This window comes from Pristiophorus japonicus, chromosome 19 (genome assembly GCF_044704955.1).
Source record: "Pristiophorus japonicus isolate sPriJap1 chromosome 19, sPriJap1.hap1, whole genome shotgun sequence".
Lineage (NCBI taxonomy): Eukaryota > Metazoa > Chordata > Chondrichthyes > Pristiophoridae > Pristiophorus > Pristiophorus japonicus.
Window position 1 is genome coordinate 50,783,068 of NC_091995.1, and position 15,622 is coordinate 50,798,689.

Below are 15,622 nucleotides of genomic sequence, written 5' to 3' on the forward strand. Positions count from 1 at the left end.
AGAATTCCATGGATTTATAATCCTGAGAGAAGAAATTCTTCCTGATCTCAGTTTTAAATGGGCAGCCCCTTATTCTGAGACTATGCCCCCTAATATTTGGTTCCCCTATGAGTGGAAATATCCTCTCTGCATCCAACGTGTCGAACCCTTTCATTATCTTATATGTTTCGATAAGATCACCTCTCATTCTACTGAACTCCAATGTGTATAGGCCCAACCTACTCAAGCTTTCTTCATAAGTCAATCCCTTCATCTCCAGAATCAACATAGTGAACCTTCTCTGAACAGTCTCCAATGCAAGTCTCTCCTTCCTTATGGGAGATGTGTCAGCCAATTTGCGCACATCAAGCTCCCACAAACATCAATTAGATAAATGACCAGATAATCAGTTTTTAGTGATAATTGAGAGATAAACATTGGCCAGGACACCGGGGAGAACTCCCCTGCTCGGTCTTCGAAATAGTGCTGTGGGATCTTTTATGTCCACCTGAGATAGCAGGTGGGGCGTCGGCTTAACGTCTCATCTGAAAGACGTACCCCCGACAGTGCAGCACTCCCTCAGTACTGCACTGCAGTGTCAGCCTGGATTATGTGCACAAGTCTCTGGAGTGGGTCGTGAACCAACAATAATCTGACCCAGAGATGAGAATGCTACCCACAGCTGAGGAGGAGAGGAATTCCACTGAGTTACTACCCCAAGAGGCAGGAAGCAAAGGGTAATGGTTGGTGAGTGTTTTTGTGACTGGAAGGATGTTCCAGTGGGGTTCCACAGCCCTCAGTACTGGTTTCATTGCTTTTTGTGGTATACATCAATGATCTGGACTTGAATATAGGGGGTATGATTAAGAAGTTTGCAGATGATACTAAAATTGGTTGTGTGGTTGAAAATGAGGAAGAAAGCTGTGGACTGCAGGAAGATATCAACAGACTGGTCAGGTGGGCAGAACAGTGGCGAATGGAATTTAATCTGGAGAAGTGTGAGGCAATGTATTTGGGGAGGGCGAACAAGGCAAGGGAATATACATTAAAAGCAAGGACACTGAAAAGTGTAGAGGAACAAAGTGTATGTCCACAGATTCTTGAAGGTAGCAGGCTAGATAGATACTGTGATTAAGACGGCATATGGAATTTTTGCCTTTATTAGCTGAGGCATAGCATACAAGAGCAGGGAAGTTATGCTTGAACCGTATAAAACATTGGTTAGGCCACAGCTGGAGAACTGCGTGCAGTTTTGGTCAGGGCATTCCAGGAAGGACGTGATTGCACTGGAGAGGGTACAGAGGAGATTTTCGAGGATGTTGCCAGGAGTGGAGAATCTTAGCCATGAGGACAGATTCGATAGGCTGGGTATATTTTCCTTGGAACAGAGGAGGCTGAAGGGAGACCTCACTGAGGTATATAAAATCATGAGGGGCCTTGATATAGTGGATAGAAAGGGCCCATTTTCCTTAGCAGAGGGGTCAACAACCAGGGGGCATAACTTTAAAGTAATTGATAGAAGGTTTAGAGGGGATTTGAGGGGAAATTTCTTCACGCAGAGGGTTGTGGAGGTCTGGAACTCACTGCCTGAAAGTGTGGTAGAGGCAGAAACCCTCAGCACATTTAAAAAATACTTGGATGTGCACTTGAAGTGCCGTAACCTACAGGGCTAAGGACCAAGAGCTGGAAAGTGGGATTAGGCTGGATAGCCTCTTGTTGGTCGGCATGGACACGATGGGCCGAAATGGCATCTTTCCGTGTTGTAAACTTATATGATGCTGTGATTCTATGAGAAGCTGACTTGGAGATTCATCACCAACTACTGGCTTTGTTCAGAAAGATAAACGAACAGTACAGTTTTCGATATATAAAACAACAAAGACTTGACCTGCTTACTCACGAAATATATTTGTTATCCGTACATTTACTTACTATAACTTTAGACTAATCTGATTCTACTCATCTGGCTGGCACAGAACTCAGCCTTATAGCTGGTGACTATAGTTACAGATATGATGACTGTTTCTGTAAATGTCTTCTCTCTGAGAATTGCCATCTTAAATCTGTAGACGCAGTCTCTTCCTACCAAGCTGTCAATCACACAGGGCATAAGTCCATCAAGGACCTGCTCTCTTTTTTCCAAAGTCTCAGAAATAGCTGCCAATTAAAGTCACTGCCCACAGATTACAATCTTGTCCTTCGACGTATGGCGAGGAGGCCTGCAGGGGGCTGCCTGCCTGTGTGCCACATGCTGCAGATTGAATAGCAAGACCTTAAACAGTCAGGTGTCACAATGGTACTCTTGTGGGACAATGGTGCCACATCCAACAGTACCACAAGATGCTCGGGATTATAAACTCCCTCAGGATAATTGATTAATTAACACTACTGTTGTGTCGGTCAAAGCAAACTTGTCGTTTCAGGAAAATCTTCAAGACGAATGAGATCAAACTGATGGCTTTCTGTTAAAATGCAATACTATGTGTAGCCTTCGAAGTTCGCTTCTTGTGCACTGATTACAATAATACAAGTTACAAAAATCAACACAAACATATATCCACATTGCAATAGAAACTCGAGGGTGGTTTACCCCCTCCACAAAACACATTATGGAACAACTTCTGTTGATTCCAGCAGCTGCGAAGCTTAGCTTCAGCTGTGCTGAGTGGACTAGTAATATCGGCCCAGAAATTCTGGCCTCCCAGGTCCGTACGGAGTGTGTACAGACCCGGGAAGGCATTGCAAAAGCCGGTTTTCAGCGTACAATGCGCATGCACTGAAAACCGGCTTTTCCGATCTGGAGCTTGACAGATCCTCTTTATCTCGGCAGCTAGGACATTTGCATGGGCAAGATTGCAGTATTTACCCAGATCTTACCCGGCCAATGTCCTGAAAACTCGTGCACCTGATAAAAGCAGGCACATAGCCTTATTGTACAGGCGCAAAAGTTTTAAAATACACGAAAACATTTTAAAATAAAGTTGTAAAAACACATTTTATTGTTAAAAACCCTCCCCAATACGGTAAATTTATTTTAAACTATAATTAGAAAAACTCGGAAAAATATTTTTTTATAATACATAAATAACTTCAATTTAAATTAATAAAAATATGTGTTGCATTTTTACTATTTTTTATTAGTGTTTTGGGTGTTTGCGGGAGGTTTTTCATTCATAATAATGGGAACTGCAACTTATGGCATTCCCATGAGAACATCTTTTACCTTGATTGGCTGCCCAGAGCCATGTGACTGCAGCTCCAGCCCTGTGCATGTCCTGTGTGTACGTGCTGCGACACGCAGTCAGTGGAGGCGTGGGCACAGCAGCTTCAGGGAAGTGCACATCTTTTTAAAGTTTTTCCCTCGATCACCCGTGGGAAGAAGCCGACTGGGATTTCTGGGCCAGCATTTTAATTGGCCTCTGTTGAGCTTTCTGCGGATGTTTTGCGGTTTTCGAAAAACACATTCAAAGGTTTCAACACATTCAAAACGTTTCATGCTGAGTGGTGACTAGGCACATCCCCACCGTGATCCGTCTGAGATTGGGAATTTAGCAGAGTGGGGAAATTAAACTTCTGTTCCAGCACTTGGTGACATCACAGAACTGCATTTTCCTGCTAACAGCACAGAGAACCGAAGGTTGTGAGAATAAACAAAAGACTGAGAACATAGAATTACATAGAATGTACAGCACAGAAGCAACGAGCCTCCTCCCATCCCTCTTCATTTATAAAAAAATGTGTTCATGGGATGTGAACGTCACTGGCAAGGCCAGTATTTATTAAATAAGAAAATAACATAATAGGAGGAGGAGTAGGTCATTTGACCCCTCGAGTCTGCTAAAACCATTTAATAAGAGCATGGCTGATCTGATCATAGACTCAGCTCCACTTCCCTGCCCGCTCCCCATAACCCTTTATTCCCTCATTGCTAAAAAATCTGCATATCTCCGCCTTAAATATATTGAAAGACCCAGCCTCCACAGCTCTCTGGGGCAGAGAATGCCACAGATTAACTACCCTTTGAGAGAAGAAATTCCTCCTCTTCAGTTTTAAATGAACGGCCGCTTATTTTCAGATTATGTCCCCAAGTTTTAGTTTCCCCTACGAGTGGAAATATCCTCGCTGCATCCACCTCGTCAAGCCCCCTCATTATCTTATCGGTTCGATAAGATCACCTCTCATTCTTCTGAACTCCAATGAGTATAGGCCCAACCTACTCAACCCACCTTCATAAATCAACTCCTTCATCTGTGGAATCAACCTAGTGAACCTGCTCTGAACAGCCTCCAATGCAAGTATATCCTTCCTTTAATACCCATCCCGAATTGCCCTTGAGAAGGTGGTGGTGAGCCGCCTTCTTGAACCGCTGCAGTCCGTGTGGTGAAGGTGCTCCCACAGTGCTGTTCGGGCGTTCCAGGATTTTGACCCAGCGACAATGAAGGAACAACAATTTATTTCCAAGTCAGGATGGTGCATGATTTGCAGGTGATGGTATTTCCATGCGCCTGTTGCTCTTGTCCTTCTAGGTGGTAGAGGTCGGTGGTTTGGGAGGAGCTGGCGAAGAAGCCTTGGCGAGTTGCAGATGGTACACACTGCAGCCACGGTATGCCGGTGGTGGAAGGAGTGAATGTTTAAAGTGATGGATGGATGCCAATTAAGTGAGCTGCTTTGTCCTGGAAGGTGTTGAGCTTCTTGACTGTTGGAGCTGCACTCATTTAGGCAAACAGAGAGTATTCCATCGCACTCCTGACTTGTGCCTTCTAGATGGTGGAAAGGCTTTTGGGGAGTCAGATGGTGAGACACTCGCCGCAGAATACCATGCCTCTGACCCGCTCTTACAAAAGCAACTTACTGCGGATGCTGGAAATCGGAAGTAAAAAGAGAAAATGCTTGAAACACTCAGCAGACAGGCAGCATCTGTGGTGAAACATTTACTCCGTTTCTCTCTCCACAGATGTCGCCCGACCCGCTGAACCTTTCAATCATCCTGATTTATTTATTATTAGATGCAATTTTTCTTCACAGCATCACCCTGACCTGCATTGGCTCCTGGTCCAGCAATGATTTACTTTTAAAATTCACATCCTTTTTTTCAAATCTCTCCACGGATTTGCCCTTCTTATCTCGGTAACCACTTCCAGCCCATGCAACCTTCAGAGATCTCTGCGCTCTGGCCTCATCCGCATCGCCAATTTTCATCACTCCAGCACTTTGCCTTCAGCTACCTGAGGCCTAACCTCTGGAATTCTTCCTGAAACCTCTCCGTCTCTCTACCTCTCTCTCCTCCTTTTAACCTATCTCTTTGACCAACTTTGGTCAGCTATCCTAATATGTCCTTCCATGGCTCGCTGTCAAATTGGGTTTGATAACGCTACTGTGAAGCGCCTTGTGACAATTTATTTCATTAAAGGCGCTATATAAATGCAAGTTGTTATTTTCAAATCTAACTGGATGAATTTTCTCCGACTCGACCGATCTTGCAGGTCAGTACGAAGCAAATGGGCAGGTTCTGGAGGGAAGGGCCCGTCAGCTGGTCGGTCTGTGCAGGTCTGGTAACATCCTTGTGAATCCTTGCCGAAAAAACTAATTGACGTGCTGCAGAGAAGGGACCTGCCGTCCCAACCTGGTCTGGCTGCTGTTTGGAGGGGAGGAGGGTGATGCCTGGTCCCAAGAACTCCCAACGGTCTTGGACTTCACTCTGAAGCGAGAAATTGGCCAGGCAATGAGAGGTAACCCTCGCTCACTCCATTAACAGTTGGGGTCACTGGACAGTGATCGGGAGCAGGAACCCTGGCTGATTTCCCATTTCTCCAACCCAGGGGTCACTGGACGGTGATCAGGAGCAGGAACCCTGGCTCATTTCCCTCTCTCTAACCCAGGGGTGACTGCACAGTGATCAGGGGCAGGAACCCTGGCTGATTTACTCTCTCTCCAACCCAGGGGTCACTGGACAGTGATCAGGAGCAGGAACCCTGGCTGATTTCCCCTCTCTCTAACTCAGGGATCACTGGACAGTGATCAGGAGCAGGAACCCTGGCTGATTTCCCCTCTCTCTAACCCAGGGATAAATGAACAGTGATCAGGACCAGGAACACTGACTGATTTTCCGTCTCTCTCGCCCAGGTATCACTGGACATTCAATATGATCATGGCTGATCCTCTTTCTCAACACCATATTCCCGATTTTTCCCCATACCCCTTAATGCTTTTTGTTTCTACAAATCTATCTATCTCCCTCTTAAATATATTCAGTGACTTGGTCTCCAGAGCCTTATGTGGTAGAGAATTCCACAGGTTCACCACCCTCTGAGTGAAAACATTTCTTCTCATCCTGGTCCTAAATTTCCTACCCCATATCCTGAGTGTGTGACCACTTGTTCGAGACTTCCCAACCAGGGGAAACATCTTCCCCGCATCCAGTCTATCTAACCCAGTCAGAATTTTATACGTTTCAATGAGATCCCCTCTCATTCTTCCAAATTCAGGCATAGTCGACCCAACCTCTCCTCATACAACAGTCCTGCCATCCCAGGAATCAGTCTGGTGAACCTTCACTGCACTCCCTGAATGGCAGAGCCTCTGTACTTTCATTCCACTATTACACACGGGAGGACTAGGAATATGGAAAGACACTGACTTACCAGTCCCAGTAACACAGACACAGAGCAACACCAGGGAAAGCCAATCCTTCATGGTGATGGGTCGCAGTTTCACTACCTCACTCCGATTCTGCTCGAATCCCCAACTGTATTCCCTGGTAAATGCTGGGCGAGAAATGGTGTCTCTCACTGAGATCGCAGACAGAGCCTTTTGAACCAATATTTGCATGTATGTGATGTAATGGCCTCAGTTCCTGCTCCCGTCCTGTGCTGTAACACAGAGAGCTCTCTCTGTCTCTCTCTCATGCCCATGCACTCACTTACCGGCATGCTCACAGTCACAGTCACTTTCCAGCAGGGTCTCTGGACAATGATCAGGAGCAGGAACCCTGGCTGATTTCCCCTCTCTCTAACCCAGGGGTCTCTGGTCAGTGATCAGGAGCAGGAACCCTGGCTGATTTCCCCTCTCTCTAACCCAGGAGTCTCTGGACAGTGGTTAGATACAGAAACCCTGGCTGATTTCCCCTCTTTCTAACCCAGGGATCACTGGACAGTGATCAGGAGCAGGAACCCTGGCTGATTTCCCCTCTCTCTAACCCAGGGGTCATTGGTCAGTGATCAGAAGCAGGACCCCTGGCTGATTTTTGTCATGTATGTAACCACAATGTAACACCACTGTATTACTGTATACACTCAACCTAGATGCACACCTTGACCACAAGGAGTGAACTTGTGGGAGACACTCCTTACCTGATCACACAGGTATAAAAAGGGAGGTCCCACGCAGGGTCATCGTCTTTGGGGTCCTGTGAATAAAGAGGTAAGGTCACAGAGGGACCTTGTCCCCAGAATGTGCCTCGTGTGGTTTCATACTGTAGAGTAAGGACTTTACATTGGCGACGAGAAACGGGAATTCACGACCCACGAGAATGGCCACCAGTAGCACAGAGGAACGGTGTTGGGGAAGACTGGGACGATTTTGTTGAGAGGCTTCAGCAAAGCTTCGTTATGAAAGAATGGCTTGGGGATGGAGCGGCCGACAAGCGAAGGGCTCATCTTTTGACCAGCTGCGGAGTAAAGACTTACGCACTCATGAAGGACTTACTAGCACCCGAAAAGCCGACAGTCAAAACCTTTGAAGAACTAAGCAAATTGATCGGGGAGCACCTCAAACCGGCGAGTAGCATACATATGGCCCGACACAGATTCTACACCCACCGACGTCGTGAAGGACAGAGCATACCGGACTTCGTAGCGGACATTCGGCATTTGGCCAGCCTCTGTAAGTTCACAGACGCCTGCACGGGGGAGATGCTAAGGGACTTCTTTATCGAGGGCATCGGTCATGCGGGAATTTTCCGCAAATTAATTGAGACCAAGGATTTGACCTTGGAAGCGGCGGGGTTTTTAGCTCAAACTTTCATGGTGGGGGAGGAAGAGACAAAAATAATATACGCGTGCAATTCTGCCTCTAACGTGGCGATGGATCAGGGAGTCAACATCATCAATGCGACTCAGAGCCCTGTAGGCAGGCAGGGGCAGTCCGACACTCCCCAGGCAGCAATAGACCCCAGAGTAGGCAGAGACAATGGCAGGCTGAACGGACATTCACGCCATCACAGTGGACAATGCGGCCCGGGATGGGGCCATTGACACCCACTGATAGGGTACTTAAGAGCAGTCAAAGGGACAGTCAGCACGGAATGCCTGGCCATCATCCCTTTGTTCCCAACAATGGAAACTTTAACTCATGCTGGAGGTGTGGGGGAAAACACTCAGCTAGATCTTGCAGATTTCAACAGTTTGTCTGCAGCAACTGAAATCTCAGTGGCCACTTCGCTCGAATGTGCAGGAAGTCTGCAACCAGACTAATATATGAGGCGGATGGACCAGAAGAGGGTTCTTTGAGGCAGGATGACTTTTGGGGCAAATCTATGGATGCCGAGGTTCAGCGGGTCCATGTGGTGAATATTCACAGTTCATACACCAAAACGCCACCTATGATGATGAGGGTTTTATTAGACGGTATCCCAGTACGCATGGAGCTGGGCACTGGGGCCAGCCAGTCACTCATGGGCGTTCAGCAATTTGAGAAGCTATGGCCACTTAAAGACAATAGACCCATATTAGCTCGTATTGAGACACAATTACGGACTTACACTAAAGAAATCATCCGGTGCTAGGCAGTGCAATGTTGGCTGTCACACACAATGGGTTAGTGAATCGGCTGCCGTTCTGGATTGTCCCGGGCAATGGACCCGCACTATTGGGGAGGAGCTGGTTAGCCGAGATGAACTGGAAATGGGGGGATGTTCACGCAATGTCATCTGTGGATCGAAGTTCATGCTCACAAGTCCTACAACAATTCGATTCACTATTCCAAGCTGGCGTCGGGACTTTCAAAGGCACTAAAGTCGTGATACACATCACCCCGGAGGCCAGGCCAGTGCACCACAAAGCTAGAGCAGTGCCGTATGTGATGCGGGAAAAGATCGAGAGCGAATTGTACCGGCTATTGAGAGAGGGCATCATGTTGAATTCAGTGACTGGGCGAGCCCCACTGTTCCTGTCCTAAAAGCGGATGGCTGTCAGGATCTGTGGCGACTACAAGGACACCATCAATCGGATGTCCCTACCAGATCAATACCCGCTCCCGAGAGCGGAGGACTTCTTCGCCACACTGGCAGGCGGCAAGTTGTTCACCAAGTTGGACCTCACTTCAGCCTATATGACCCAGGAACTGGCCGACGAATCTAAACGACTGACCACCATCACCACACACAAGGGACTGTTCGTTTACAACAGGTGCCCATTTGGCATTCGATCAGCGGCCCCGATTTTTCAAAGAAACATGGAAAGCCTGCTCAAATCCATTCCTGGAACGATCATATTCCAGGACGGCTTCCTCATCACGGGTCGAGACACCGAGGAACATCTCCACAACCTGGAGGAGGTGCTACGCTGACTGGACCGTGTTGGCCTGCGACTCAAGAAGTCTAAATGTGTGTTCTTAGCTCCTGAGGTTGAGTTTCTGGGCAGGAGGGTTGCTGCAGATGGGATTCGGCCCACCGAATCCAAACCAGGCGATTCGACGAGCACCCAGGCCCTGCAACACATCGGAGTTGCGTTCATTCCTGGGGCTGTTGAACGATTTCGGGAACTTTCTACTGAACTTGAGGACGTTGTTGGAGTCGCTACACGTGCTCCTGCGTAAGGGTTGTGATTGGTTTTGGGGGGACTGTCAGCAATGGGCTTTTGATCAGGCGCGAACCTACTCTGTTCAAACAAGTTGTTGACCCTGTACGACCCCTGTAAAAAATTGGTTCTGACATGTGATGCATCGTCCTATGGGGTTGGGTGCGTGTTGCAGCAGGGCAATGCTGAGGGTCAACTACAACCTGTGGCTTATGTCTCCAAGTCTCTTGCTCAAGCAGAACGGGGATATGGGATGGTCGAGAAGGAAGCGCTTGCATGTGTCGATGGTGTAAAAAAAATGCATCAGTACCTCTTTGGTAGGAAGTTTGAATTAGAGACGGACCACAAGCCATTAACATCCCTGTTGTCAGACAGCAAGGCTATCAATGCCAATGCATCAGCTCGCATACAGCGATGGGCTCTCATGCTGGCTGCTTATGATTACTCCATCCGGCACCGGCCGGCACTGAAAATTGCGCTGACGCGCTCGGCAGGCTTCCACTGGCCACCACTGAGGGGGCAGCGGAGCAAAGCGCCGAGATGGTCATGGCTGTCGATGCCTTTGACAGCGCAGGCTCCCCCATCACAGCCCACCAGATCAAAATCTGGACAAACAGAGATCCCCTCCCATCCCTGATTAAGAAATGTGTCCTGACTGGGGATTGGGCGCCCGCACACGGAGCATGCCCTGAGGAGGTCAGACCGTTCCACAGACGGATGGATGAGCTCTCCATCCAAGCCGACTGCCTACTATGGGGCAGCCGGGTGGTTATGCCCCAGAAGGGCAGCGAGGCATTCATCAGGGAACTCCACAGCGAGCACCCAGGCATTGTGCTGATGAAGGCCATTGCCCGGTCACACGTTTGGTGGCCTGGAATTGATTCAGACCTGAAACACTGTGTTCGCAGGTGCACGACATGTGCCCAGCTGGGTAATGCCCCCAGGGAGGCCCCGCTCAGCCCGTGGCACTGGCCCACCAGGCTATGGTCATGCATTCATGTTGACTACGCGGGCCCGTTCATGGGAAAGATGTTCCTTATTGTGGTAGATGCTTACTCGAAATGGATCGAGTGCATCATTCTGAATTCATGCACGTCATCCACCATCGTGGAAAGCCTACGTGCGATCTTTGCAACCCATGGCTTGCCGGACATCCTGGTTAGTGATAATGGCCCATGTTTCACAAGCTACGAATTCCGAGAGTTTATGTTGGGCAATGGCATCAACCACGTCAGGACTGCACTGTTCAAGCCGGCCTCCAATGGCCAGGTGGACGTGCGGTCCAAATCATTAAGCAAAGTATGCTCAGGATTCAAGGACCCTCCATACAATGCCGCCTATCGCGTCACCTGCTGGCCTAGAAATCCCGACCGCACTCGCTCACAGGGGTCCCGCCCGCAGAGCTACTAACGAAACGGACACTCAAAACTCGGTTGTCCCTCATTCACTTAGTCCAGACCGACATAATTGAGGGCAAGCGCAAGTCACAAAACGAGTACCATGACCGAATTCGAGGGGGAGATGTATAGAAATAAATGATCCTGTATTCGTCCTCAATCACGCCATGGGGCCAGCGTGGTAAAACTCAACAATGGTTAGATATGCCTAAAGTATCTGGACAAAGTAAAAACAAAGGTTCAGCATCGACTCGGAGGAACCTGAAGAAGACCATGAGATAGAGCTCACAACACCGCCAGTGAACGAGCAACAAGAGCAATCAGAAGAATGCACAGTCCCTGCGGTCAGCCCGGACAGGCCGGAATCACCACAGGTGACAGACACTCACGTCAGTGTCCAACAACCAGAGCCCCAACTGCGGCGCTCCATGAGGGAGCGGAGACCACCTGAAAGACTAAACCTATGATCATAATAAGACTTTGGGTGGGGGGGAGGTGATGTCATGTATGTAACTACAATGTAACACCACTGTATTACTGTATACACTCAACCTAGATGCACGCCTTGACCACAAGGGGTGAACTTGTGGGAGACACTTCTTACCTGATCACACAGTTATAAAAAGGGAGATCCCACGCAGGGTCATCGTCTTTGGAGTCCTATGAATAAAGCGTTAAGGTCACGGAGTGACCTTGTCCCCAGAATGTGCCTCGTGTGGTTTCATACTGTAGAGGAAGGACTTTACAAATTTTCCCTGTCTCTCACCCAGGAATCACTGGACAATGATCAGGAGCAGGAACCCTGGCTGATTTCCCCTCTCTCTCACAGTGGTCTTTGGACAGTGATCAGAAGCATGAACCCTGGCTGATTCTCCCAGTCTTTAACCCAGCGATCACTGGACAGTGATCGGAGCGGGAACCCTGGCTGATTTCCCTTCTCCCTAATCCAGGGGTCACTGGACAGTGATTACGAGCAGGAACCCTGAATGATTTTATTTTAACAGGAGCAATAACGCGGAGTGAGTAAAGCAGATGGGCTTCGGGAGCAATTCCTTGGGAGGCGGATGTCCTCTCTGTCTAACCCAGGGTCACTGTGGCTTCATTTTAGCCCCTTACCATCCACTCCAGCTGGTATCTGCTCACTCAGTACAGGCCGAGAATTGAACCTTAGCCTTTCCTGCTGTGTGTGTGTTGGGTGGAGTACCACACCTGGTGTGACAGGCTCACTCCGCAAAGGCTGGAAGCTGGATTTTTCTTGTACTGTCTCTAAACAGGAATACCAGGCCCAATGTAACTCCCCAAGTGTGCTGGTGGGAGACAGAGACAGAAAATGGTTTCAGTTTCCATGGCAGAATCTGCACAGAGCAGATTAGAGATATACCAATTCGGCACTGCTCGCATTGAGGAGGTGATGTAGCCGGGACACTATCTTTAGCACCAGGCGGTGTCTACCGTCTCAAAGTGCGATATTCAGATGTTTCACCCCAAGAGGAGAGCGGGGCACTAAGGGAAGTGTTTCACACTCCTCTTCGGGCGCTAACGGAGCGGTAACGCAGGAGGCCGACTCAATTGTTTGGCTCCAGGTTGCCGGCATCCTAGTGCCTGAAGATGAAAAACAAAATCTTGGTGAAAGTGTCAATGAACTCCACCCACATTTACCCACTGCTGCAACAAATAAATAGAAGTTTAAAAACTTACATTTCAGCACTTACCTTGCAGTCCGGACGATACGGCCCCGGGATCCTCGCTGTACCGACTGCTTTCCCCTGCCGGTGTCAGCGCCAGGCGCTACCACAGGCGGTAGAGTGAATTTAATAAACGTGTGACTACGGCGGCGTTGCACACTCGGTGACCTCACTGGGTGGGCGGTGTTTGCGAGCACAGCGCAATCTGTCAGCGTCACAGCTAAACCTTCACTGAAGTTCACGGCAGGAGCTGACAGAGCGGCGCTCGGGCGGTAGGTGTGGTTCAGCCCCTTAGCGCCCCTCTCTAGCACTAATGGTGGTGCTAAACAGCCGACTTTCTACCCCATGGAGTTTACACTGATATCGTACCTTTCACCACCTCAAGGCACCCCTTTACAGCGAATGAAGTATGTTCGAATGTGGTCACTATTGTAATGTAGGAACCGTGAGAGCAATTTTGCGCGTATCAAGTTCCCACATACACTGATGAGATAAATGACCAGAGAATCTCTGTGTTTTATTGGTGATGGGGGAGGAAATATTGGCCCCAGAACACCAGGAAGAACTCCCCCTGCTCTTCTTCCAATAGTGGCCGTGGGATCTTTAATACACACCTGAAGGCAGACAGAGCCTCGGTTTAACGTATCAGGATGGCACCTCTGACAGTGCAGTCCCTCCCTCAGTACTGGTACCGGCAGTGTCAGCCTGGATTATAGGCTCAAGAACTAGAGTGTATACATCTACCTCTGACAGTGCAGCCCTTCCCTCAATGCCGACACCAGGGTCTGCATTCTGGGATGAGGTATCCTGACACAGAGGGGAGAGAGTGGGGAGCCAGTGAGCGGAGCTGGGAATGATACTGAAATGTGTCAGAGGAGTGCGACTGAATTTGAATATTTGGTTTTGGGGTTGGAGTTGATTTGTTCCCTTGTGTGTGTGGGACAGTGAGGCTTTGTTCAGCTGAAGCAAATCCTGACCTGTTGTTGAGCAACCTGGGACCACAACCCAGGCCGCTCGATTCATTCTACAGTTACAGTCAGAGGGACAGGGTACCGAGGGAGCAACCATTTCATTACCGACATTAAACGTATCGTAATGTATAAGATTGTGAGGGGGCTTGACAAGGTGGATGCAGGGAGGAAGTTTCCATTGATGGGGGAGACTAGAACAAGAGGACATAATCTTAGAATAAGGGCCCCATGTCAAACTGAGATGAGGAGAAATTTCTTCTCTCAGAGGGTTGTAAATCTGTGTAATTCGCTGCCTCAGAGAGCTGTGGAAGTTGGGACATTGAATACATTTAAGACAGAAATCGACAGTTTCTTAAACTATAAGGGAATAAGGGGTTATGGGGAGCGGGCAGGGAAGTGGACCCGAGTACATGATCGGATCAGCCATGATCGTATTAAATGGCGGAGCAGGCTCGAGGCTGTGGAATTTGCTGCCTCAGAGAGCTGTGGAAGCTGGGACACTGAATAAATTTAAGACAGAAATGGACAGTTTCTTAAACAATAAGGGAATAAGGTCAATCCCCTCATCTCCGGTGTCATGTATGTAACCACAACCTAACACTACTGTATTTCTGTATGCACTCAACCAAGATGCACACCTTGACCACAAGGGGTGAACTTGTGGGAGACACACCTTACCTGATCACACAGGTATAAAAAGGGAGATCCCATGCAGAGTCATGGTCTTTGGAGTCCTGTGAATAAAGAGTTAAGGTCACAGAGTGACCTTGTCCCCAGAATGTGCCTCGTGTGGTTTCATACTTTGGAGTAAGGATTTTACATGCGGAATCAACCTAGTGAACCTTCTCTGTACTGCCTCCAAAGCAAGTATATCTTTCGTAAATATGGAAATCAAAACTGCAGTATTCCAGGTGTGGCTTCACCAATACCCTGTGTAACTGTAGCAAGACATCCATGCGTTTATACTCCATCCCCTTTGCAATAAAGGCCGAGATTCCATTGGACTCCCTGATCACTTGCTCTACCTGGATATTAACGTTTTGTGTTTCATGCACAAGTACCTCCAGGTCCCTCTGTACTGCAACAGTTTGATGAAGAACACAGCGCAGTGGGCAAAAAGTAAGCTGATAAATCAAAAGATGACGTTCAGCTTTCAGCGTTTCTGCTAAGAGTAGATCAGGAGTAACTCTTTCCAGTGGTAGGAGGGTCGGTAATCAGAGGACACAGATTTAAGATCATTGGCAATAGAACCAGAGGGAGAGATGAGGACAAATGTTTTTACGCAGCGAGTTGTGTGATCTGGAATGCATTGCCTGAAAGGGCGGTGGAAGCAGATGCAGGGCATTGGGAAAGAGCAGGGGGAGTGGGATTAATTGTATAGTTCCTTCAAAGAGCCAGCACAGGGACGATGGGATGAATGGCCTCCTTCTGCACTGTGAGATTCTAATAAAGGATCATCCTTCACACTCCACTGGATCAATCTGTCACCGGGCAGAATTTGAACGCATCCCAACCCTGTCTGAAAGGATTTGCAGTGCTGTGATAGTGGAGGCCTCTCCGATGGCCCCACAGATACAGGAAGGAACTGGTTCTGGTCCAGGACCAGTAACCCAGAGGGTGCGAGCTCAAATCCCACCCTGGCAAGTTGTGTAATTGAGTTGAATAAATCTGGTGGGCTGCACAAGCAACAACATTCGAGATATCTGCCGGCTCACATACAATGTATGGCACAAAAACAGGCCATTTGGCCCAACTAGTCCATGTTGGTGGTTATGCTCCACACGACCCTCCTCCCA

The 15,622-nt window shown here is 48.4% G+C and overlaps 1 protein-coding gene across 1 annotated transcript in view; it reads right to left on the reverse strand.

Moving 5' to 3' along the window:
- Window positions 1-12,932, reverse strand: part of LOC139230218 (scavenger receptor cysteine-rich domain-containing group B protein-like) — a 43,392-nt gene extending 30,460 nt beyond the window's left edge. Inside the window, exon 1 of the mRNA XM_070862056.1 lies at window positions 12,869-12,932. Within this exon, the coding sequence (XP_070718157.1) occupies window positions 12,869-12,870 (2 nt within the window). The 5' untranslated portion in view covers window positions 12,871-12,932. The remainder of the gene's footprint in view (window positions 1-12,868) is intronic.
- Window positions 12,933-15,622: the final 2,690 nt, after the last annotated feature.